Below are 26,264 nucleotides of genomic sequence, written 5' to 3' on the forward strand. Positions count from 1 at the left end.
GTAAAAAAAATGAGAATTATTTAAATTTAGTAAAAAAATAAATTAATTTTAATTAACGTTAAATAAAAATATTATTTTTTAAATATATATAAATTTATTATAATATAATTAATCATTTAATTATTTAATTTTAAAATTAGTTCTATTCACCAAAAAATACCAAACCTATGCATTTTGTGTCAGTTATAGTCAAACCTTATTTAAATATTTCAGCTGCCGTGTCAGCCAATTGCTTAGTTGGCGGTGACGTGGACGACACGGTGTTAGAAAAACCGGTTCGATTCGATAATGGCTAAAAAAGAAACAGAACATATAAAGTTTGGCTAAATCTGGTAATTTTTAAAGGTTTGGCTATAATTGACACAAACGTATAGGTTTGGTATTTTTTGGTGATTAAGCCTTTATTATAATTATGCCACGTGGGCGGATAGTTCATAGTCCTTTGTGATGGACTAGGTTTAGCTAAGAATTTCTTGTTGTTGAGACTATGTATATGATAAATATTTAGTTTAATCACTCAATTCTCATAAAAAGTTTATATATATTTATTTTTAATAATACAAATACTTAAATTAATTTACCATAACATAAAATAAAATTTTACATAAGATCTCATTATAAATTATAATGTCATCATCATATAAAATTAAAATTTTCCATATAATGTCAATAAAATTTAATTTTAATATATAAATTCAATATAATTTGTAAAAAGAAAACATCTTCAATGGGCTTTTCATATTTCAAACGCCGGTGTTGAAAAATTGCGGAAAATATTACAAAATTGGCTCATTGTAATGATTTTTAGAGAGTTTAAATATTTAATAATAGAATTTAAAACTTTAGATAACGAATTAGAAAAAATTAAATTTACATGAAATATAATAATTTTCAGATTTTGTATGTCCAAAAGTTTTTAAATTGATGCCACATCATATTTATTAATGAAGACATCCAATTAAATAAATATTAAGGTCATAATTGAGATCCGAAAAATATTAAGTGATAATGAAAGTCGGATTAAGCATTAGGGTCATTTTTGTACATTTCACAAAAAACATTGCCACGTTGGAGTCTTGTGGTGGAAAAAGGGTGTTACAACTCACGTCAGATAACTTAACGGGAATGGATGTTTTTGTCAACTCATGTGAGTTTTTTTTTGTTAACGGAAGAAATATGAGGATCCAAATTGAAATCGAAAAAACATAAAAGGGCCAAGTAAAATTTGAGTATATATTGAGGTCATTCTTGTATCTTGTAAGCAAAATTATTTCAAATTCCATCGCTCGCCATTTACTCAGCCAATAATAGATCCCCTAACCAAAACAAATTGAGAAAAGGGCCATTCATGTCTCTAAAGTTTGGTTTCTGGATCAAATAAGTACTCAACGTCCGAAAAGTTTCACCCATGCCCCCAAAATTTGTATAAATGAATAATCAGACCCTTTAATTTAATGCTGTTTCATTGCTCCTAAAACTCTGTTAATGTGATCTTACGTGACAGAGATAAAAGGATTATTTATGCCCCTAAGGTTTGGGTCTGTGATCAAATGACTCCTCAACGTTTAAAAAAGGTTCACTTATTTCCCTAACGTTTGAAAGGTTCACTTATGCCCCCAACGTTTGAAAAAATGAACAGTTAGACCCCCAGTTAAACACTATATCATTGCTTCCCAAACTCCGTTAGTGATATCCTACGTAGCTAATTTTTAGTGTTTCCATTAATCGAACTATAGGCGACCGGCGTCGAACAATTAATCAGTTATAATTGTCCGCTACCATTGAAGACGATTAAACAAAATTAATAATGAAACATAAATTATATAAAAAAAATAAGTTTATTCATCTTCTTTTTCATGTGTTTCGATTCGACAATTACATGCCCCAAAAACTAGACACCCAATAATTATATAAAAAATTAGCTAAAAGGATAAATATTGTATTCCTTCCGCCTTCTACCTCATCAAACATTTTTTTCCATCTCTAGCATTACAAGTTTCATCAAACAAGATATCAATTAATGAAGAGAATTCTTTATTCGATTGCTGGAGAAGGACAGTCTATCGGTTTAGCTCGGTCTTGTAATAAAACGACTTTGCAACAACAGACTATTGTTGTTGAGAGAAACACCGTCACCGTAGAGTAAAATTAGCCACGTAGGATCACTCTAACGGAGTCTGAGAAGCAATGAGACGGTATTAAACTGGGGGCCTAACTGTTCATTTTTCAAACGTTGGAGGCATAAGTGAACCTTTTCAAACGTTAGGGGCATAAGTGAACCTTTTTCAAACATTGATGGCTCATTTGATCCTGGATCCAAACCTTAAGAGCATAAATGATTCTTTTATCTCTATCACGTAGGATCACATTAACAGTCTTAAAAACAATAAAACGGCGTTAAACCGAGGGGTTTTATTATTCATTTTTACAGACGTTGGAGGACATGGGTGAATTTTTTCGGACATTGGGGCTTACTTAATCCAGACCCCATATCTTAGAGGCACGAATGACCCTTTTCCCAAAACAAATTTGACTCTTGGACGGCTGCCTTTGATAGATGCTGGATATAAATGTCTCTTGAAAAGTACACGTGGCATCTTCCTTCTCCCGCTGATTCTCTTTTATAAAACGGCTCTGTCGTTGTTGTGGGAGTTGTATCACTCTATTCATAAGTCAATATCCGCCGGCCACCAACACTCGAATTATTAGAGTTGAAAATGGCAAATGAGATTGGATTCTTCGAATTGAACACCGGAGCTAAGATGCCATCGGTTGGTCTCGGTACCTGGCAGGCTGAACCTGGTCTCGTCGGCGCCGCCGTGGAGGCTGCTATTAAGGTTTCATTTATTTTTCTTCTGTTTTCTACAGTGATGAAATCTCCTATTCAATTGATTTTGTATTTGATTGCAGATTGGTTATCGCCATATCGATTGCGCTCAAGCCTATACCAATGAGAAGGAGGTAATTATAGTCTAAATTATTCATCGCTGTTAATTAATATAAAGATTCTGGCGTCTTATTTTGCGATTCTTTACTTTAATTACGCTATAAAATGTTGAAAAAGTGATCGGATCTCTCATTTCTGGTACAGAAGTGAAAAACTTAAATTCCATGATGTAAAATAATGTGTGTTAAACTAGGTAGCATAGACACTTTATTCAATCAACAGTTTCCATTTCGGAAACATGTCGGAAATTTGGTGTTCCGGACAGAAAACCTCATTTTTAACATAGAAAACCTTAAAATAACACTGTTTCGCTATGTCTGTGTCTAAGTGTCCTGTTTTTACCGAATTTGTGTCTGTGCTACCTAGGTTAAAAGGAAAAGCATTAAATAGAATTATGTGTAGAAATAAGCTATGCCTTTTTATGGAATTTATTTTTTTAGGCAAGGTACCTTTTGCGTAGCACGTAATGAGCATGGCCAAATATGTGCAATTCTTCAACTGAAACATATAGTTAAGTCGTTGCTTCTTGTAGATTGGATTAGTGTTGAAGAAGCTCTTTGACGATGGTGTGGTCAAGCGTGAAGAGTTGTTTGTTACTTCCAAACTCTGGTTTGTCTTAATTCGTTTTTGCACTTTAAAACAATTAGAACTATTCATTGGAGTGCCTTTTTTTTATAGACTTTAACTACTTTCACCAAATACCTTCTTAATCTAAGATAACTTCTACAGGTGCTCTAATCATGATCCAGAAGACGTCGTAAAGGCACTAGAAGGAACGTTGCGAGACCTGCAGCTTGATTATCTTGATTTATATCTTGTATGTAAATCCTGATCATGCTTATTCCTCGCTTTTATCTCTTATTATTTGATGCATGAATTCAATGTTTTTAAAAGAGTTATCTTTAAAATCAGTTTGTTGAAAATAATGCCAGCAGTTTATAAAGTGAAAAAATTATAAGCTTAAATGAGGCTTCTTAATTATGTAGATTCATTGGCCGGTAAAGATAAAAGGATCAATGAAGCCTGAGAACTTTGATCATCCGGATATTCCTAGCACTTGGAGAGCAATGGAAACACTGAAAGATTCCGGCAAGGTTCGTGCTATTGGTGTGAGTAACTTCTCTTCAAAGAAGCTGGGCGATCTGCTAGAGGTGGCACGCATTCCTCCAGCTGTGAATCAGGTGGAATGTCATCCTTCATGGCAGCAGACCAAGCTACGGGCATTTTGTCAGTCCAAGGGAGTTCATCTATCTGTGAGTAGGCCAAATGTTTGGTTACTTCTTTCTGGGTGAATCTCATTTTATACAATGCTTCGATTGGTTCTTTTTAGCAAGAATTTAATTATCTCGAGGCTTTGATTTATTTGTATCCACTTTTGGTTTCTTCCAGGGGTATTCACCTTTAGGATCCCCTGGCACTACATGGCTTAAGAGCGACGTCCTTAAGAATCCCATCCTCAATATGGTGGCCAAGGAATTGGGGAAAACTCCTGCCCAAGTTGCGCTTCGCTGGGGTTTGCAAATGGGCCATAGTGTTCTTCCTAAAAGTACTCATGAAGCTAGGATCAAGGAGAACTTTGATGTATTTCAATGGTCTATTCCAGAGGATTTGTTCGCCAAATTCTCTGAAATTGAGCAGGCAAGTCATTCATCTCTTATGCTCTACAGCCTCTACTGCTATTGTTACAACTTACAAATATCCTCAAGTATTCTGCAATCATTAAATGTTGTGTTTGCTGACCTTTAAATATGCATTCCTTTTCATAATTCTAGGGGCTAAAGTGATACTAACATTCAATCAAACTCAAGTTCGAGCTACTTGAATCAATTGCCGACTCAAGTTTGAACATTATTATACTTGACTCTCGAGTCTAATAGAGTATTAATTAATCTATTATTTTATCATTTATAATTATAAATATTTACAATATTATCTTTATTATTATACTGAAGTTTAATTTTATTTTAAAATATTTATAGAGGTAATAGAGTCCAATTTGACTTTGATTCTCAATTATTCTAAAAGCTGGATCTTCTAAAATAAAACTCAAATAGAATTTGAGTCGAGTTCCTAACTTTCAAACTTCAAAGTTTAGAGTCGACTGCAAGTCAAACTTGAATTTGATAGTATTTCAACTCGCCTCGATTCAATTACACCCATACTTAGTTCTTTTGCTTTGTCTTACTGGAGAACGTTAGGCTTCTAAAGGAAAATCTTATAACTACATATAGAAACATTTCTTGACAAATGCAATGATATTCAATTTTGCAGGCAAGGTTGATAAAAGGGACTTCCTTTGTTCATGAGAAGTTTGGCCCTTATAGGAACATTGAGGAGCTGTGGGATGGTGAGATCTAGGCTACCAGCTGCAGCCTGCAATGTATGCTTCATGATTTACTGTTATGCTTAGAATCTGCAGAATAATCATTGGAGACTTAATTTAATTTTTGAGTTAATGATTTGCATTTTTAATAACATGCTTTAAAGATGGGAATTTTTCATTTTATTTGATAATGAATAAAAAGTATTTATTATTCATCGAGTTGTAATAAATAATTAAAATGATATATATTTTATAAAAAAAATAGAAAACTATTAAAGAAATATATTTATGAACAAATGATCATTTCACCCCCGAACTTGGTACGAAGTATCAAAAAGGTTCAAGTTTGTGAAATCGGATAAAAAAAACAACTCGGTGAAATCGATCCTCCTCACCCTCGCCCACAGCGTTTGAAACACACTCTCCATATAAGAATTGGTAAAATGTCTAAAACAATCCTTAAAGATTTAATTATTATTTTACAAATTTAGAGATTTCATCATACTTTTTTTATCTCTATACGACCGATCCGGCTCTACCGGCCACCGCGGTCGGAAATAAACATTTCTGGCAGCCACCACCATGAAGAGCAGACCCAGGTGGTGGCTGCAAGAATTTTTTTTTTTCAGCGGCGGTGGTCAGTAGCGGCGCGTCGGTGATATCCGGTGGGAAAAAAAATCGACGGTGGGTATCGGAATCAGCGACAAGTTTTCGGTGGGTGCAGAGGTCGGCGGTCGAAATGGAGCGGTTTCCGGTGGAAATGGAGGGTGAATTGATCCGGTTTTGCATAGTTTAGGAGGGTGATATCCCCACTTTCTTTGGATGTTTTTGATATGATTTGCCAAGTTGTAGGTTTGTTTAATTCACTTTTATGAATTTGGGCTTATTTAATATTTCGTGCCAAGTTTAAGGGGTGAAATGATCCTTTGTTCATATATTGAAAGAAACAAATAGAGAATCAATGAAGATAGTTGTCATGACATGAGAGCTATTGAATTGTTTTTCTCCAATTTGTCTATTACCTACAGTATCTTCATCAATTATGATTGGCAATCAATCTTATTCACCAATAATATGTTCCATTCCCACAGCAGCAAAAGACAAAGTAGACGTGGAACAATGGTTGACGTAGACGGGGCAAATGAATAAATTTTTATTATTTGGTTTTTTTTTTTGTAAAATATTGGGGGTTTATGGAACAAGGAAAAAGAAAGAAGAAAATAGAGTGAATGTGTGAAGGTGATATTTTCTTCTAGCTAGACTGGAATAAATTATTAAAGGATATTTATAAAAACAATTGAAATAAGACTAAATTAATTAAATCCCCTCTCATATTTTAAAAATATAAAATTTATCTCCTCCCGATCAAATTCATTAACACCTCCTTCATCAGTTAATAATGTCCGCTGATTTGGTCAAAAAATTAAATTATTAAAAATTAAATTCACCCCTACACTTATTTTTGTGCTAATTTTCCTAACTACATGTTTCGCCAAAATAATTACAACTTTATATTGCAAGTTTTGAGTTTTATTTTTTGATTTTTTGCCTTAACTTTATTTATCTGTTTTGTTTTTTATTTACCAAAATACCTTTTTTGGTTTTTCAATTTCGGTTTTTGTTTTTTTCGGTTCGGTCAATCGAACCGACCGAACCGACCGGCAGTTTTTTTTATATAGTGTAAGATTAGTGTATATATAGTGTTAATTTTTATTTTTTATAGATTTTTTTCCTGTAATTTTTTATTTTATTTTTTATAGTGTAACAGTAGTGTATATATAGTGTTTTTATGATGTTTATATAGTGTAAAATTAGTGTATATATAGTGTATAAGTAGTGTATAAGTGGTGTATAAGTAGTGTATTTATAGCATTTTTGTAGTGTTTTTTGTGGTTTAACCATGAAACACTGCAAATACATCATAAACACTGCAAATACACCATAAACACTGTAAACGCAACATAAATATACTAAAAAACGGCAGAAATACACCATTAATACACCAAAAATACACTAAAACGTAAAGATATTATAAAATTATTACAAATGCACCATAAATCAATATTTTCTTTACAAAATCAGTAACAATAAACAAATCTATAAATAAGAGATGATAAAATAAATAATTATATGAACAATAGAACAATTTTATAAATAAAAAATTATAGATCTACAATAATTTATTTACAAAATATTTAAATCATTAAAAAAACCTAAAAAATTACACAAATCTAAAAACGAGTCGAGAAATCCATAGCGCGAACGGAAAAGACGAACGGACTAGCGCGAATGGAAAAGACGAACGGAAAAACGACCGGAAACGACGAGAAATCCATCGGAAGTAAACGAACAGAAGCGCGACCGGAAAGACGAACGGAAAAATAATTAGAGAAGATAAACTGAAAAACAAATGAAAAAAAAGAAGAAAAGAAGAAAGAAGAAGAGAGAGAATAAAGAAAAAAAAAAGTGGCTATGTAAAACTTTAACCTAAAATGAGATAAGACTTCTTTATATAGTGGGTATTTTTAGTAAATAAGTTAGCTTATTAGGTAATGTAGGATAAGAAGAAAAGATGGGGCAAAATAATGTAAATAATTTACCTAAAACAGGTATTTGGAAAATAATCCCCTTATTTTTCTGTCATGGGACTTCATAAGATCATAAAAGTCAAATTAATTTCAAAAAATAGTGCAGTATTATTCATAAAAGTATAATTTATTAATAATTATCTATGAAATTATAATTTATCAATAATTATTTATTATAATTATAAATAAGCATTTTTTTAAAAAACAATAAGACTTTATTATAATTATTTTAAAAAATAAAAACTATTTGTCAAGATAAGGAACTGACTTTTAAAAATAATTCATATTTTTTTTTGTAAAAGTATTAAAAAATGAAAATATTTACTTTGAATATATTAGGTAAGTAAAAAAAATTATCCATCAATGTAAATTTGTATCCTATATATCTCGTACCAAATGAAACATTACTTCTTATATTTTTATATGTGGTGGAGGCCGGAAATGTAGCGGGATGGTGGTAGTGGAGAGAGATGTAGGCAGAATTAATTATTTAATTAATTTAAATATTTTTACTAACTATTTAAAAAAAATTAAATTTTGAAAGTATTTTGGATATTTTGACTTTTTAGTTTTTAGGAAGTTTTGATGAAATGTCGGTGATGTGGAGTTGTGTTTTTTTTTTTAGGCGACACGTTAGCAATGGTTGGTGGTGTTGGGCTTTAACTAGGCGGAAAGCTTATGAGGTAGGGATTTTTAGACAAATATATATAAAATAGGAAAAGAATCTCACAAATACAAATTGACCAGGACTTATAGAAATTTACAGGTTGACTTTAAAATCTAGCAAAACTATGTTTCCTCTTTCGCATATATACGATTCAATATAAATAGGAAACAAAACCCATGCAAAATCAATCATTCAAAAAGTTAAGAGATTCTGTTAAACTCAAACAACAAATTCTCTCAAAATTCAAAACAGAGCTTCGATTAATCACTGATTAGAACACGATCAATTACAAAATTGATCATCGCGATCAATCACAGTTCAACAGAAGAAGGATAATCAATCAAAAAATTGGAGAAAAAGCGATGAATCACGACGACATGTGTTTACCAAACGATTTCGGTGAGTTTGATCAATCACATTTGTGCTAACTTTCAATCTTAATCGTGATTTTTAAACGAGCTAAAATATCATACAAATTTAACTAAAAACAGATAATAATCAGTTAAACAGCTCAAATCAAACTAAATTTAGGTTTTGAATGATTCTCAAAATGTTTAGATGTGTTTATTTAGCTGAAAGCTGTGTAAATTGTTAAAATTATGAGTTAAGTTATGTATTATGAGTTAAGTTAAGTTATGTAAATTGTTTAATAATCAGTTAAACACTTTTAGTATTGTTAGTTTACTAAAAGTGTTCTATGCGTTTGAATATGTTACAATGTGTATGTGTACTGAGTGAATGTGTTACAACGTGTATGTGCATGAGTGAATTTCAGCTTTTGAAAATTTAGAAAAATTAAACTTACAATATTTTTTTATAAGTTTTCAACAATTATAATTATCACTGTATTTTTCATTTATTTTAATGTACATTTCTTAGTTTAGGTATTCTGTTTATAGATTACGAGAACTTTTATAATAAATTAAGTGCTAGTAAACAGTTAGTAAACTCATAGATTACCACTGGATTTCAACAGTTTAATAGTTTTATAATAAATTAAGTGTTTATTTTATTTTTAGATAACTAATGCTATTTTTATAAGTTTATTGATTTTATATAAATATGATGCAGTAAAAGCAACACTTCAAGGTCTTGTATACTACAATGGAGTATGGGATAAAGATTTAAATTACTCCAACTATAAGGTGAAAGGAATAATAATAAAGGAAGACATAAACTTTCAAAAACTGAAGGAAATGATAGCTGGAATACTGAAGGTAAACCACTGGGAAACAGAGCTGGAAATGAAATATCGCTTAGAAGACAGCTACCAGATTTTAGAAGTTGAAGACAATGACAGCCTACAATTCTACATTGAACTAAAAAAAAAGGAAATGCGAGTAACCAAATTTCCTTTGTGTGTTACTAACAAAGTATGCGAAGAACAGTGGCAATCACCGGAACCTGAAAGCTTCAATTCTGCCACAATGATTGAAGGACAGTCAGAAAATATGATCTCCAGTGAAACAACAATGGATATTGTCAAATATGCTGAAATTTTGGGAGAACAGAATAGCAAAGAAGAAGAAAAAGCTGAGAGAACACCAGAAGACATCTCAATGGTCACTGAACCTAGTATAAAGGATATATATGTCGGGCAGATCTTTAAGGATAAAAAGATCATGATAACTAGTTTTTGTTTTTACACAATTGCTAACCACTTTCAATATAAAGTGAGTAAATCATGCCCGAAGGAATATATAGTCAATTGCTTAGACGACAATTGCAAGTGGACTGTAAGAGCCTCAAGAGATGGAAAGACAAGTATGTTTATTGTTAGAAGAGTGAATAACATCCACATCTGTCCACCAGAAATTAGAATGGAAGACAAACGGCAAGCTACATCATCAATAATTGGGGAATATATAAAAACAAAGTTTTTGGATGTTAAAACAATTTATACCCCATCAGACATAATTGCAGACATACAAAAAGATTTTGGGGTGATTTTGAGTTACAATAGGGCATGGAGATCAAAAGGAAAGGCGCTAGATCAGATTAGAGGTAATCCATGTGACTCATATTCTATTTTGCCAAAATTTCAACACATGCTTTTACAAACTAATCCGGGGTCAGTAGTAGATATACAGACAACCGATGGAAAATTTGAATATGTTTTTATGGCTCTCGATGCATCCATAAAAGGTTGGAAGTACTGTAGGCCAGTGATTGTAGTCGATGCGACATTTTTAAAATCAACCTATCGTGGAATGCTATTGACAGCATCCACCCAAGATGGGAATGGTAAGATTTTTCCACTAGCATTTGCTGTTGTTGATTCTGAAAATCATGCTTCTTGGGAATACTTTTTTGCAAAATTACTGGAAACTTTTGGTCGGAGGGCTGGATTGTGTATAGTATCAGATAGGCACGATAGCATATCTGAGGCAGTCAAAAACATTTTTCCAGAAGCAAGTCATGGAATTTGTGCATACCATTTACTAAACAATGTTAAACTAAAGTTCGGAAAGAAAACAAATGCAAAAGCGTTGAGAGAGTGTTTCTATGGAGCTGCAAAGTCTTACTCAGTTCAGTCTTTTGACTATTTCATGGGACAACTAGATGATATAAATGTTGCAATTCGACCCTATCTGGAAAAAATTGGGGTCAAAAAATGGGCAAGATCACATTGCAAAGACAATAGGTTCTCAACAATGACTTCAAATATAGCCGAATCTATGAATGCAGCTATCAAAGCAGCTAGGGAGTTACCAGTAGCGACACTTCTTGAATATTTGAGATTCTTGACGCAAAAATGGACTTACACGAATAGAAATGCCGCAATCTGTACAATGACTAAGTTGACAAGCAAAGCAGAAAATGATCTCAGAGATAACTATGCAATTTCTTTGAGAATGAAGGTACATTTTTTCACTCTTTTAGCAATATGTTAGTTAAACCTTAATAGACTATATATATATATATATATATCTTTGACTTTTTTATCTTTGCTTCTATGTTTTTAATTATTGTGTTTTATGTTTTATTTTTTTGTATGTATGTTTTCTAAACCTATTAATGCTGTTATTATCAGTTTTCACTCTTTTAGTAAACTGTTAGTTACTAATTAGAGGACTAAATGTTTTATTATTTTTCACTCTTTTACTGACAGTGTTCTATTTATAATTTCTAATGTATTCTATAATTAAGTTATAACATGTTTTTTTTATAACACAGGCTTCAACATCAGTTACTAATGTGCATGATGTGCAAGATGGTGAAAAGACATTTATAGTGAAACTGAGAGAAAAGAACTGTACATGTGGCAGATTTCAAATTGATGAGATGCCATGTCCACATACACTTGCAATATTATCCTCACTACACCTAGATCCTTATCAATACTGCTCTAAATTCTTCACCAAAGAGAATCTGCTTGCAATGTATGATGGAGTTGTGTATCCAATGCCAAGTCAAAACAATTGGGATATACCTACTGAAATTGAAAGGATTGAAATACTTCCACCAATAGGAAAGATACCAGCTGGAAGACCAAAAAAAAGAAGAATAAATGGACCAGCGGAGACAGTTAATCCAAGTAAGTGTGGAAGATGTGATCAAAGAGGACATAACCGAAAGACATGTCGAAATCTACCAAAGTAGAATGTTATTTTTCAGTAATTGATTTGTAATAAAACATCATTGAAATTTTTTAGACACTATTATTGTTTGTTTGTGAACAAGTTACATATGTTTACTAATAAAAAACTGATTTTGCATCTGAATACTAATTTACTAAGTATTTTAAAAATATACTAAGTAATGTTCTTTTATTAATTTTTATACTCTTTAACAATTTGCATGTATATATAAATGGTCACTAACAGTTTACTAAAGGTTAAATAACTATTATCTATAGTTTTTATATATATTTCAGTGAGTTAAGGGTTAACTAACATTATATATACAAAAAAATTAAATGGTCACTAACAGTTTACTAAACGTTAACTAACTATTATCTTAAGTTTTTTTTTATATATATATATATATATATATATATATATATATATATATATATATATATATATATATATATATATATATATATATATATATATAAAACACTATAGATAATAGTTAGTTAACCTTTAATAAACTGTTATATATATATATATATATATATATATATATATATATATATATATAAAACTATAGATAATAGTTAGTTAAGGGTTAACTAACATATTACTAAAAGAGTGAATATTATATACAAAAAAGTTAAATGGTAACTAATAGTTTACTAATGATTAACTAACTATTATCTATAGTGTTAAAAATTTATAATAATTAATGTTCTTTTATTAATTTTTATACTCTTTAGCAATTTTTTAGTTAAATCTTAGTTACTTCTTTATCCTTAAATATAGTCAGGAAATCAAAGTGGTAGCTAACAATTTACTAAAGGTTAACTAATATATTACTAAAAGAGTGAATATATATATATAAAAGTTAAATGGTAACTGACAGTTTACTAAGTGTTAACTAACAAAAATTTATACTCTTTTAACACTATTTTGATCTTTCCATCATAAAAGAGATAAAACACAATAATACAAACATTCAAACTTAAAAAATTTAAAATTATATACAGTCTTCTAAGAGTTAACTAACAAGTTTCTAAAATTTTAAAAAACATTTGAAAAAACATTAGTTAAAGTAAAAAAGCATTCATAATTTTAGAAAATCTATATAGAAAAAAAAACATAAAATAATCGAAACATATAAGAAAAGGCAAAAATTAAATATCACATATTGTTTTCTAAAAGAAAACTAAAAGGTTGCTAAAAGAGAGAAAAATTTAGAACAACATTAGTTTAAAGTAAAAGCATTCATAGGTTTAAAAAACCTATATACAAAAAAAAAACCCATAATAATCCAAAAACACTAGTTTAACTAAAATCCATGCTATACTAAACTTTTACTGATTCAAACATACCATTAAAAATCCATACTATACTAAACATTTACTAATCTGACACCTTTTTCTTCCCTTTTTTTGTTGCTTTTTCATCGTTCTTCTTCGATTCAATCTCTTCATCACTAAAAATATTTTCTGCATTCTTCATCATGCCATATCGGTACAACAGATATGAGAGACGCATCCGATAGCGATTAATATCCAGAGTCAACGGAATAGGTTTATTATGAATCAAATGCTCTGCAAACGCGAGAGTGAACACTCCACAATCACTGTTTAAAAAAAGACTTAATTAATAATCAACAAATGACCTATTTAATGCACAAAAACGCAGATGTATATAAAACTATAAATATATAAATACTTACGTTTCTTGTTGCTCTGGAAGGCTGGAAACAGATACAATATTGAAAGGATCACAAAAATCCTTATTCTGATAAGCAGGAGAGTTGAAATCAATGTCGCTCCTCATTTGATAAATATTCATACGAGTTAAAAACAGAGGAATGAGAACTGAATATTTCGTGGCTGCTTCGATTCCAAGAGCCCTCGACAAAGCTGATTGCATGGAATTATAGACATATATGCATCTCTCTTTAAAGACCAAACGTCCCAAAATCCAATGTTTCTGACTGTTCACGTGTATGGGAAAAAGAACCTCATCCACGTCCTTCCAATGAGTATTGCAAAGAACCTTATCTCCACGAATAAAATCAGCTACAGTACCACGCTCACTGACAGTTGATACATCATGCTTCTTCTTTTTTGTATATGCCACATACGTTGCACACATTCTATCGTCAAACAGACAGTCAGTTGTGGTAATTCGCAAACCATCTAACAGCTTATACTTGGCTTTCTTGCGGATGTAATACATAACCACATTGATATGCTGTAAATAAAAGTTAAATGGAAATTAAAACCAAATGTAGTACTTAAACACAATAATAAAACAAGTAAAAATACTTACAGATGACGTCAAAAATTGACCACTACACTTAATCGCATAAAACCATGATTTTTTCAAAATATGTTCCACTCCAAAATCCATTCTTGGTCGAATCATGTTGTCATTATCTAGATAAAACTTTTTCCTACAAATATCAAAACAAAAAACAGTTAAAATATATTTATAATGCATTAAAATAATAAAACTTAAAAATAGAAAAACGTACTTAAGATCAGGCCTCAGGCCACACTGAATCCAATCAACAAAATCTTGTAGTTCTGCACATTGGATATCTCCATCAACATTGTCGTCAAGAGGATTCAGTTTCTTCACACATTTTACGTTCTCTTTAGCCTTGATAAATGCTAGTGGCTTTGCATAAGGAATTTTGAACTCAGAGGCAATCTTTGAAATTTGCTGCCATTATTATTATTATATCAAATAAAATCACAAAAATAACTGTAAAAACTAATTAGTAGACTATTAGTAACTATTTAGAACCTACTTACTATAACAAAAAAACAGTAAATATAATTGAAATACTACCTCTGATGGACTGCCTCGATACACAGTAATTTCTTTCAAAGAAGCCTTCTGCAACTATTTAAAAAAAATTAATTTATAAAAAAACAACAATAAATTATTATTCACTATTAAATTTTAATAAATACCTCAGAAGCTTCTTTTGCAACTTGACCAGCGGAAGCTTCTTTTGCAACTTGACCAGCGGAAGCTTCTTTTGCAACTTGATCAGCAGCTTGTTGTTCAATACGATCAGCAGCTTGTTTTTCAATACGATCACAAACATAAGCAAGATCATTGAGACAAGCTTCATCAAATATAGATTCATCCTCTAATCCCTCATCAACTTCATAAACCTTCTAAATAAAAACTATATATTAATAACAGTCAAAAAACAAAAAAAAATATATATTGGTAAACTATTGGTAAACTATTGGTATACTGTTAGTAATTTGTCAAAAAACTTACTTTAAATCAGAATAAAAGTAATAAACAAATTACCTTGCCAAGAAGACCAGCGTCTCTTTCAGCTTTATCAACAGCGTCTATTTGAGCTTTATTGATAGCGTCTCTTTCAGCTTTATCGATAGCACGTATTTCAACTGAGTCAAATGTACTAGAAGTCCCTTGTGTACTTGCTTCAAAAGTATTGAGAGTAGGACGACTATCAACTAAATCAACCTTAAAAAAAAAAAATTAATAAGAATGACAAAAGCACAAGTTAATTAATTAAAAAGTGTAAGGATAATCAATTCTACCTTTTCGCTATCTTTGATATCATTTTCACCCTTTTGCATCACATTAATCCCCTCATCAACTTTCTTTTCAAAAAAAGAATCAACGGCATTAACCTTAAAAAAAAAATTCAATTAGCAAACTATTAGTAAACCATAAGTACACCATTAAATAAAAAAATAATAATTATTGAAACAGGAAAATAAAAATTATTACATTAGAAACAAGACCGGCTTCTATTTCAGCAAGATCAACAGCTTTGGTAAGACCCATTATTTCAATTGAATCAAATGTACTAGGAGTCCCTTGAGTACTTGATTCTAGAAGATTGAAAGTAGGACGACTATCAACAGAATCAGCCTTACATAAAAAAAAGAAGAAGTTAATAACCATATAAAGCCAGTAAATAATTTAATAAAAAATACCTAGAAAAAATTACCTTTTTGCTACGTTGTCTAACTTTTTCATTCTCTTTTGATACATCATTACCCTCATCAACTTTCTTTTCAGAACTTTCACCATACTCACGATCTTTGTACGCATAATTGAACCTCTCGTCAACTGCATTCCCATAGCTTGAGCCATCCCTTCTCTCATCGTCCTTTTTTATATCACCTGCTCTGTCATCTCTTTCACTCTTATCATCTGTCATGTCATCATCACTATTTTCGCTATCATCACTTTCCTCTCTATCGCGAGTCTCATTCGGATCAACCTTATCCTCACTGCCGCTATCATCGCTGTCATCAGTATGGTCATTCATATGATCCTTAGAATCACCGACGTCATCGCTTTTCGGTATGTCAGTAGGATCGTTCGCATTACTTTCCACTTTCTTATTCTGCTCATTCTCATCACCCTTGTTATCAATGCTTTCTTGATTCACTCTCATCGAATGTTCACTAACAGTTTCTTCTGAAGAAGAAACAAGACCACGAGCATCCACCTACACAAAAGATCAAAAACAAAATATAACAAGGTAAATAATGAATTACATAAAAAGTTTACTAACTATAAAACAAAGGATTACTAAATGTTTACCTCGACAGTATCTCGACGAGCAGCCGCAGTGATTAGACTTTTCAATTCAACCAATTGATTCTTGACATCAAAGAATTCAGTCTCTATGAATGTCTTGATAGCAGCAAACTCATTGAACATCTTCGACTGATTCAAAACCAATTTATTAATTTTGGTTTTAAAATTAACTCCTTCACTATCCTCTAGCTCCATTTCGACTTTACGCTTTCCTTTTAAAAACAGCCCCTCTAAGTTCAACAACGTCCTCTCCTCAACGGTTGGTGTAATATTGCATAATTTTAACTGAACAAAAAAAGACAAACAACATAAAAAAAACAGTTAAATAAACTCAGCTACGTGATAATATACATACTGTTAAACAAATTCTATTAAATAGTTTACCAATAGTGTTCCAACAGTGTTCCAACAGTGTATGAGTGTTTATTAACATAAATATATAAAACCAGGGTTTATAAACAAACTCTATATAATTTAATTAAAGTATATAAAATATAAACCTGTTCAGCAGATTGATCAAAGAGGTTTCGGCACAAATAAGACCAACTCTGAAGAGTTGTAACCTTCCAACGCAAAATGCGAGGAATTTCAGTTCCACAACAAGAAGCTATTCCACCTTCGAGAGCAGGGCAACACTCGAAAAACCAAGTTTGGAAGGCCAAAGGGAATCCGTCATATCGGCTTGAAGGTCGGGTATCAGAAGATCGTGATTTTTTCTTTAAAAAATCACAGTTTTTCCATAAACTGAGTTTACTTTTTAAAAACTCCAAAGTAGCATGAAACAAATCTTTTCCCCATGGGAAATTTTCAAAGTCACCACTACAAACAAGGTTAAAATGTGCATCACGAACATTTGACTCACTTTTGTTATTATATAAAAATATTTCAATGAAATACAAGACAGCCATTTGAAAAGCCTCTTCCTCGTTACTCCAACGCTTCGAAAGAAAACTATATTCCAAAAACTTTTTTGAAACTTTCTTTATATTTCCAAAACAGTTAGTTTTAAAATCAGAAGTCTCATTTTTGTACAACTTGAGATCAACACTACCAACACATTTCAGTCCAGTTATTAAAGCAAATTCATCAATAGAAAATTTTAACAACTGACCAGAAACTTTGATCCATAACTCATAAAACACAGGCTGTTTTACCTCTCTAAGAAGCAAACAGTGGATCAATTGGCCTTGAATTAAAAATTCTTGCATATTTAAAAACTTTCCAAAACAAGTTTGTGAAAATCTCTCCAAAGTTTCAGGGGTTAAATTCTTTTTAATATTAGAAATGACATCGACACCCTCATTATGAGAAACCTTTGAATGAAAATGATCTTCAGGCCTGATGAAAAAATCCCATTCCTGGACAAATGCAAATAAAAGAATACAATATATTACAAAAAACATAAAAGAACAAAAAAATAGTAGACTGAAAGAAACTAGTTAGTAAACCTATCTTAAATTTGGAAAATAAGAAAAACCAAACATAGCAAATACAAACACAGAAAAACCACAAAACTCAATAGAAAACCGTTAACTAACATTAAGTAAACTATAAAATAGGTTAATAAATTGTAAAATTAGCTATTCAAAATTAATCATAACCAAAACAATTAAATCAGAAAAAAATTGCGATATATGAAAATTAAAAATTCCTAAATCCTGAAATAAAATTTTATTTTTAAAAATTATTGCTAAAATCAACAAATACACATAACAATAATCATTAATAAAAATAAAAACACAGATCAAAAATAAATAAAATATCATAATTATTAAATAACTAACAAAATACATGAAAATGCAAAAAAATTAAAACTATAAAAAGAAAAAGTCACCTTAACGGTACGCACAGCCTTTGAACTAGAAGGAAGAACAGATTTAGCAATTTTTTTTTCGAAACTATAACATTTTCGAAATCATCATCGTCGTCTTCAACAACAACTCTCCTTTTGTGACCACTACTCTCAGCAAACTCAATCTTTCGTTTGCTTGAAGGATTCTTAATTTTAGGCATTACAGCCGTAGATTTAGGAGATTTTTTGGAAACAGACCTAGTAATCACCATAGTATAGAGAAAACTAATAAAATTGAAAAATGAAGAACACGATGATTAAGTGTGGAGAAACAGTTGAGAAAATTGGAGCGGTTGAAAAAGAAGTGTGTGGGATTCGAATTTCAAACACATGCAGACATGAATGCTTAAATGTAGTGGGGAAATCAGAGTTTTGATGAAACTGTAATCCTCTAAATGTTTAACGGTAAAAAGAAGAGAAGAAGGTATGAATCGTATATTTGTAATGAACTGGACCGGGCTGTAAAAGTGAGAATAATTAGGCCTTTGGTGGTGCTGGGCCTAATTTCCTCTATGAGGTATGCTGACCGAAAATAAAAAGTTTAGGTCATTTATTGTAAGGGAATCCAAAAATTGGGGGCCATGAGTGATTATCCAACAAAATTTGTTTGACATGTACGACAAAAAAGATATTAATTTTTTTTTTGGAGCCAATGATATGCTTCATATGAAAATCAAAAGATTTTAATCAAGTAAAAAAATCTTTAACATACAATAAAGAATGAACAAAGTAGTATGGAGACGAAACTCAATCAAATTGCACATAATAGATAACGACACAATCGTAAAAAAAAAAAAAAAACCGACACAATTACACCTTGACCTGAAAATTGAAGATTCAGAATTTAAAATAAAAAAATTACTTTGTTGTGTAAAAAAAAAATAAAAAAAAATCTTGTTAATTATTCAAAAAGAGCAAACAAGACTTTTAATTTTTTTGGCCATTGAAGTCTTTAATTTTGGGTTAATCTCAATAAAATATCAAATATTGTGGGTTTTGTCAGTTATAATTAAATCTTTCAAAACGGTTAGTTTAGCCATTTTGCGATATTCTTTTCTAGTCATTTGTAAATCAAATCGAAAAATTTATTATTCGTGAATGAGATAAACTAGCCAATTTTAATTGATTTTACTAAAAAAGATATCAAATATCTCATACTCCCTCCGTCCCACTTAAGAAGGGACATAGTCCTTATGCACATATATTAAGAAAATAATAATTACTCTTGGCTTTTCTTATTTTACCCCTATTAATTATTGTCTTGTAATTTGTGTGTAGAGTATTAACTTTAATTATAGAAAGAGAAATGAGGGTATAAGAGAGAATTCCTTATAAAATGGCACAAAAATTATGAATTGGCCTTCTTAAGTGGGACAAAAAAAATTGAGATATGTCCCTTCTTAAACGGGACGGAGGCAGTATTATTCAAAATCGGCTAGTTTAACCCATTCACAAATGATAAATTTTTCGATTTAATCCACGAATGGCTAGAAAATGTCTCAAATTTCACAAAATGGACTAAATTAGCCGATTTTGAAAGATTTGGTTATAACTGACAAAACCCTCAAACATTTGATAATTTATTAGAATTAACCCTCATTATTTTAAAATGGTGCAAAGAAACCTTCACTCTTGAAAAAATTATTAAAATTGCAAAATTTTTGAAGGGTTCACTATTTAAAAAATAAAATAAAAAAGTTTAAATGTTCTTTCTAAAAAATTAAGAGAATTTTTTTTACACCATTTAAAATATTAAGAGCTCAAAAGGAAAAAAAAATACTTTACAAGCTTATATACTTTTTTGAAAATCTTTATTTTTGGCCTTTATGCAGTGACGGATACAGACTTTTCTTTCAAGGGGGTCCAAATTAAAAATATATAATACACATCTAGAAAAAAAATATAAATTAATAATACTATATCTTTTAAAATCAATAAAAATAGCTTCATTGTTAATCTTTTAAACCACATTTTTTATAGTAAGTAAACAAATAGTCGTATTGTTGTGTTCTACTACAATAATCATTTAGCGGTTCTAACCATTTTAATAGTCTCTTATTTTTGTTAAAAATTTGGTTCAAAAAGATTGAAATATATTTTTAGTTTTTATATAAGAATTGAGTCGTAGTGACTGTCAATTTTAGTTGACCTAGTTTAACAGATTTGTCTCATTTGGTTTTTAAAGTAGTAGTTAAATGTTGTATTTTAAAAATCGGATATGACCATATCGATCAATTCGGTTATTAAAATTCTAGTAAAAAATAGTGTTTTACTATTTAAATCAACAATCGATTCAATCAAAAAATAGAGGCCGAAAAACTGATTTGGAAATTTAAATTTTATATACTTTTAAACATTTAAATTAGAAAAGTATTGATGTTTATATCAATTATGTAGATTACATGTTAGTAAACTTAATTGTTATTTTTTAAAAATACTTCAATTTAAATTAAAATAGTTAATAAATTATATATATTATTTTTAAAACAATTACCAAAAAAAATGAATTTAGAAAATTACTAAGATGCTATTTAATATTAATAAAAACAAAAAATATAACTATTAAAATAACTTAAAACTATCTATCATCTTTTTTTTATTTAATATATTGGTCTATTTATTTTTATAACATTTTAATTTATTATGCAAATTAATTAGTTAATATATTAAAAATAGATTACATTACTTAAAAAAGAGATGTTATGAAACGTTGGTTGGTATTATTAAAATGTGCTCCACAGTTGTCCATTCCACTTTGTATATGTGGCACATTTTATAGTTTATCACTTTTAAAGAAATTACCAAATAGGAATAGTAATGGAAAAATTCAAGTCCAGGGGGGCCCAGTGTCCCCCTTGGCCCGTGAGTCCATCCGTCACTGCCTTTATGCTAGGAAGGTTTCTTTTGACATTCGAATTTAACACTAAAAATCAAATGAGGTTGGACTCCACCATTCTATACAAAAAACACTCTAAAAAGTAGATATTCTAACTCATTTTATGCTTTCAGTTGAGACGATAAAAACAATTAAAACAATATAAATTGAAGGAAAAGTAGTAGAATTTCTTTTGGATAATTTAGTGCCGAAGAGATAAAACAAGTTTTTTTTTAAATAGATAAAATGAGTTTCAATATTCATTTCAGACGTGTTTTGTTTAGAGCAAATTACTATCATAACCCTCATATTTGACACAATTTGGAGTTTAGTCCCTCTTATTTACAAATTGAACTATATAGCCCCTTACTTTTGTTTTTGTCAACTATTTAGTCCTTCCGTCCATTTTGGATGTTAGTCAATGAAGTCAAAGAAACTATATGGTCCCCCGCTTTTATCTTTCTTAACGATTTTACACTTTTATTTTTGTCAACAATTTCGTCCTTCAGTTTTGATAATTAATTTACCTATAAGTCTTTTGACTTCGTTGACTAACACTAAAATTGGATGGAGGGACTAATATATTGACAGAAGCAAAAGTGAGGGGTTATATGGTTTAGTTTTTAAATAAAAGGGACTAAAGTATGAATTATATCAAATGTAAAGGACTTTATAGTAATTTACTCTTTTGTTTAAAACCACGAGCTAAATTTATTTGTTTTTGCCAAGTTGTAGCAAGTTTAGATCAGTTCTCAATAATTTTTTTTTCTTTTCTTTAATATATTTAATAAGAAACAACGCTCTATCTGGTTGGTTTGTGAAACCTCCAACAGATTCTCTAATCTCCCGCTGATTTTCATTTGACAAATACAAATACGGCTCTCGCTTGTTGTTCTATATCTGATATATCTCGTACATTACATTCAGAGTCAAAATGGCAACGGAGATGCCATTCTTTCAGCTGAATACTGGAGCTAAGATTCCTTCCGTAGGCCTCGGCACCTGGCAAGCTCAGCCTGGACTCGTCGGTGCCGCCGTAGAAGCTGCCATCAAGGTTTTCTTTTTTGCTTTGCCTTGTTCATCATTCATTGGATTGTTCAATTAATTAAAAACTTTTTGGTTTGGTTTATCATTATTTTTGTTATGGCAGATTGGTTATCGCCATATTGATTGCGCTCGAATTTATAAAAATGAGGATGAGGTAAATTATTTAATTACTGATTTCTCATTTATTAATTATTACCAAATTTAATGTCTTGCTTGCTGGATAACCGATTTAATTCTGGAATTGGTAGATTGGTTCAGTACTGAAGAAGCTTTTTGAAGATGGAGTGGTCAAGCGTGAAGAATTGTTCATTACCTCCAAACTTTGGTTAGTTTGTTAGGTTTAATCAGTTTTCTCTTTGTAATTTGCATCTGCTATTCTGTAATGTAGCTCTTATTCTGAGTAGGGCTGTCAAAATGGTTCATGTTACCATGACACGACACATAAATTTGACGAATTCGAGTTGAGGCTTAGCAGATTCATGTCGAAAACGTGTTAACACACGAAATAAATAGGTCGTGTTATGTGTTGACTCGGGAATCTGTCTAACTTGCCTAACCTGTTTACAAATTATATTATTTATAATAATATAGAAATGAAATAGTTATAAATTCATAAAATTAAAAATGAAATTATTAAATTAATTGAATATAATTATACTAATATATAAGTGAAATTCATTACCATATTGAAATTTTATAATATGAGTATTAATTGATAAATTTGAGGTTAAAATTATATTTATATGATTTAAATATTTTTAAATGTTAGGTGTATCGAGTTAGTCATGTAAATGTATTAATCGTGTTACCGGTTTATCTTAACATCGTGTCATGTTAGGGTTAAAGATTTTGACACGATTAGTTAAATGGGTAGTGTTTGTATTGTCCCTAATCGTGTCAACATAGTCGGTCGACACAAAGACGACCCGCCAACCCATTAGAACTCTCAGAAGTTCTGAGAATTTTGACCTTTTTTCCGCATTCAATTTTCTAAAACTAAGATAATATTGTCTCAGGTGCTCTAATCACGATCCAGAAGATGTTCCAAAAGCGCTGGAAGGAACATTACGTGACCTGCAGCTTGATTACGTCGATTTATATCTTGTACGTATTTCCTGATCAGAAAGTATTCGCCTGCTAACTTTCTTGGTGAATGAATTGAAAATTTTGCTAGACTGTATTTCCCGTAAATTTTGATTCTGCACTTAAAGCGCTGGTATGCAAATTGCTTATTTGGTATGCCCACTTTGATTATAGAAGTTGATTGTGCTAAATCATTCGATTCGCAGCCCTAACATACAACTACCTTATAAATCACTGACTAAAGAATGAGTTGTTATGACGGATTGACGGGTCAATGTCATGTAAGGAGTCAACAACATGAGTCCAGTCTGATAGTAAAATCAGTATATGAAGATAGAAGATTGTGAGAATACTAGAATAAAAGATAGAGAAAATGAAAGGAAACTACATATGATTTGTCCATAAGTGTGTTTATATAGGTGGCGTTGTGACCAATGAGTTACGATACTTATCCATTTTAAAGATAATATATGCTACAGGTTACCATGCTTGAGTTAATATGCCTAACCCAGACAAAAAATACTCGTTACAGTATGTTTTTTGCTCAGGCATAGGTATCATTGATCAGGTAGAGGCACCAATGTGATATTAGGTTTGACCCTGTGGACATTTAGCGATTTTGTCATTGTTTATGGGATGAGTAAGTTATTACGACCTGCATGTGACAATCTATTTAGTTACTAATATCTAATTATAACCTAATGAGATTGCTCATGTAGATTCATTGGCCAATGAAGATAAAGAAGGGTTCGGTTGATTTGAACCCTGATAACTTTGAGCAACCAGATATTCCTAGTACATGGAGAGCAATGGAAGCATTGTACAATTCTGGCAAGGCTCGTGCAATTGGTGTGAGTAACTTCTCCACAAAGAAACTGGGAGATTTGCTAGAGGTGGCACGTATTCCTCCTGCTGTGAATCAGGTGGAATGTCATCCTTCATGGCAGCAGTCCAAGCTGCGTGCATTTTGCCAGTCCAAGGGTGTTCATCTATCTGTGAGTGTGCAAATCTTCTGATATTTGTTTACAGAGTGCATTAAGTTTGGGGTTTCTAAGTATTCACTTTTTATAAACAAAATTGTTTCAGGGATATTCACCTCTAGGATCTCCTGGCACCACATGGCTTAAGAGTGAAGTGCTTAAGAACCCAATCCTGAATATGGCTGCAGAGAAGTTAAGTAAATCTCCCGCCCAAGTTGCTCTTCGTTGGGGTCTGCAAATGGGTCATAGTGTGCTTCCTAAGAGTACAAATGCAGTAAGGATCAAGGATAACTTTGATGTATTCCAATGGTCTATTCCTGAGGACTTGTTTGCCAAATTTTCTGAAATTGAGCAGGCAAGTAATTTCACCTATAATACTGCTATTGCAATAAATGATTTTGTAACCTGAATTTAATTGTCGTTTCGTAGTTCTTTCGCTTGGTTTGAAGGGAGAACAAGAGAAGTACTGAATGAGATCTTTTTCATAGCGAAAAATGGTTCTTGACAGATGATTTTGTTTTTAAATTTTGCAGGAAAGACTGGTAAAGGGGGCTTTCTTTGTCCATGAGAAATGTGGACCATATAAGAGCATTGAAGATCTGTGGGATGGTGAAATCTAAGCCATCATGTGCATACAAAAAAGTTGGGAAGAGGTGTGCTTGTTAATTTGATTTCATATCCATTTGCATCAGTAATGCAAACTCCATATAACAATCAGTGTATACTTTTATAAAGATTGCTCAATTGATTGCTTCTTGATTTTACGGACTTCCTATGTCTTAAACTCTTAGGGGCTGTTTGGTTCGTCATAAAAAGGGGGGAATGGGTATGGGAATGATTCTCATTGTTTATGTTTGTTTTGTCAAATTACACTAGGGAATGGGAATGTGATTACCCCCTCAATGGGAATCACCCATTCCCCACTTACCCCATGGGAATGGACTTTTGGGAATGGGAATCAAAATTTTTCAAAATATTTTAATAATAAATAATAAATATATAATTATTAAAAAAACTATTTTTAAATATTTATTTTAAAAAATATACTTAAAATAATAAAAAAAACTTTTTTTTAATTTTTATTTTTTTAAAAAAATAATTTTTAATTTTTTTTTAAAAAATAATTTTAATTTTTTTTAAAAAATAATTTTTAATTTTTTTTTAATTTTTTCGAAAATAATTTTTTAATTTTTTCGAAAATATTTTTTTAATTTTTTAAAATAATTTTTTATTTTTTTAAAATAATTTTTTATTTTTTTAAAATAATTTTTTTATTTTTTTAAAATAATTTTTTAATTTTTTTAAAATAATTTTATTTTTTTATATAAAAAATATTTAAAAAAATAAAAAAATATTTTTAATAAGTAATAAATAATTTTTTTTATTAAACTTTATCCATTCCCATTCCTATACTAATTTTGAACCAAACAAAAAATGAAAACAATCATTCCCATTCCTATTCCTTCTCATTCTGATTCCGATTCCCATTCCCAACCTTAAACCAAACGGCCCCTTAGATTTATCAGGTTGATATTATATGTCGCTTTAAACAATTTTTTAGTCAAAATTATAACTACATCAAAATAGATATTCACGGTACCCAAACTATCGTTTTTATCATTTTGGTGATTAAAACTTGTTTTTTTTTCCTTTTCATTTTAGTTATTAAACTAATAACTTTTTTCAACTAAGTTTTTTCCGGTGAAATTGCATTCGTGGAAACCGGAGTTTGACATGTGT

At 30.5% G+C, this 26,264-nt stretch overlaps 4 protein-coding genes across 5 annotated transcripts; 3 read left to right on the forward strand and 1 right to left on the reverse strand.

The window, feature by feature from the left end:
- Nucleotides 1–2,613: 2,613 nt before the first annotated feature.
- LOC126687651 (NADPH-dependent aldo-keto reductase, chloroplastic-like) lies at nt 2,614–5,483 on the forward strand. Its single transcript, XM_050382211.2, has 7 exons — nt 2,614–2,837; nt 2,911–2,961; nt 3,480–3,556; nt 3,677–3,764; nt 3,934–4,200; nt 4,337–4,585; nt 5,219–5,483. Exons 1-7 carry the CDS (start codon nt 2,718–2,720, stop codon nt 5,303–5,305), a joined length of 939 nt encoding a protein of 312 aa, XP_050238168.1. The 5' UTR covers nt 2,614–2,717; the 3' UTR covers nt 5,306–5,483.
- Nucleotides 5,484–9,242: 3,759 nt separating this feature from the next.
- Nucleotides 9,243–12,128, forward strand: LOC126659644 (uncharacterized). Its single transcript, XM_050352997.2, has 3 exons — nt 9,243–9,246; nt 9,597–11,386; nt 11,703–12,128. The coding sequence occupies exons 1-3, from the start codon at nt 9,243–9,245 to the stop codon at nt 12,126–12,128; spliced, it is 2,220 nt and encodes a 739-aa protein (XP_050208954.1).
- A 1,271-nt stretch (nt 12,129–13,399) lies between these two features.
- LOC126680778 (uncharacterized) lies at nt 13,400–18,993 on the reverse strand. 2 transcript variants are annotated; one of them, XM_050375970.2, is made up of 13 exons: nt 18,522–18,993; nt 17,188–18,045; nt 16,691–16,972; nt 16,089–16,595; nt 15,866–16,009; nt 15,673–15,765; nt 15,416–15,595; nt 15,064–15,270; nt 14,939–14,992; nt 14,619–14,809; nt 14,414–14,537; nt 13,812–14,335; nt 13,400–13,715 (listed from the first exon to the last, which is right to left on the reverse strand). In XM_050375970.2, exons 2-13 carry the CDS (start codon nt 17,893–17,895, stop codon nt 13,493–13,495), a joined length of 3,237 nt encoding a protein of 1,078 aa, XP_050231927.1. In that variant the 5' UTR covers nt 17,896–18,045; nt 18,522–18,993; the 3' UTR covers nt 13,400–13,492. The 2 variants fall into 2 exon arrangements, with proteins under 2 accessions (XP_050231927.1, XP_050231919.1); XM_050375962.2 differs by having other exon boundaries at nt 15,064–15,273.
- Nucleotides 18,994–22,184: 3,191 nt separating this feature from the next.
- LOC126669240 (NADPH-dependent aldo-keto reductase, chloroplastic-like) lies at nt 22,185–25,288 on the forward strand. The gene is made up of 7 exons (XM_050362657.2): nt 22,185–22,468; nt 22,565–22,615; nt 22,710–22,786; nt 23,478–23,565; nt 24,264–24,539; nt 24,631–24,879; nt 25,058–25,288. The coding sequence occupies exons 1-7, from the start codon at nt 22,349–22,351 to the stop codon at nt 25,142–25,144; spliced, it is 948 nt and encodes a 315-aa protein (XP_050218614.1). The 5' UTR covers nt 22,185–22,348; the 3' UTR covers nt 25,145–25,288.
- The last annotated feature ends 976 nt before the right edge of the window (nt 25,289–26,264 follow it).

Source organism: Mercurialis annua, linkage group LG1-X, assembly GCF_937616625.2.
Source record: "Mercurialis annua linkage group LG1-X, ddMerAnnu1.2, whole genome shotgun sequence".
In the NCBI taxonomy this organism is placed as follows: Eukaryota; Viridiplantae; Streptophyta; class Magnoliopsida; order Malpighiales; family Euphorbiaceae; genus Mercurialis; species Mercurialis annua.

Excerpts from the sequence above, each read along its gene's own strand:
- LOC126687651 (XM_050382211.2), top strand. The coding sequence starts at position 2,718 with ATGGCAAATGAGATTGGATTCTTCGAATTGAACACCGGAGCTAAGATG. Across the intron at positions 2,838-2,910 it reads CCGTGGAGGCTGCTATTAAG|ATTGGTTATCGCCATATCGA; the intron begins GTTTCATTTATT and ends ATTTGATTGCAG. Across the intron at positions 4,586-5,218 it reads AATTCTCTGAAATTGAGCAG|GCAAGGTTGATAAAAGGGAC; the intron begins GCAAGTCATTCA and ends TCAATTTTGCAG.
- LOC126659644 (XM_050352997.2), top strand. Across the intron at positions 11,387-11,702 it reads CAATTTCTTTGAGAATGAAG|GCTTCAACATCAGTTACTAA; the intron begins GTACATTTTTTC and ends TTTATAACACAG.
- LOC126680778 (XM_050375962.2), bottom strand. The coding sequence starts at position 17,895 with ATGCAAGAATTTTTAATTCAAGGCCAATTGATCCACTGTTTGCTTCTT. Across the intron at positions 16,973-17,187 it reads TTGATCAATCTGCTGAACAG|TTAAAATTATGCAATATTAC; the intron begins GTTTATATTTTA and ends TTTTTTGTTCAG. Across the intron at positions 14,993-15,063 it reads TTGCAAAAGAAGCTTCTGAG|TTGCAGAAGGCTTCTTTGAA; the intron begins GTATTTATTAAA and ends TTTTTTAAATAG.
- LOC126669240 (XM_050362657.2), top strand. The coding sequence starts at position 22,349 with ATGGCAACGGAGATGCCATTCTTTCAGCTGAATACTGGAGCTAAGATT. Across the intron at positions 22,787-23,477 it reads TTCATTACCTCCAAACTTTG|GTGCTCTAATCACGATCCAG; the intron begins GTTAGTTTGTTA and ends ATATTGTCTCAG. Across the intron at positions 24,540-24,630 it reads CCAAGGGTGTTCATCTATCT|GGATATTCACCTCTAGGATC; the intron begins GTGAGTGTGCAA and ends AAATTGTTTCAG.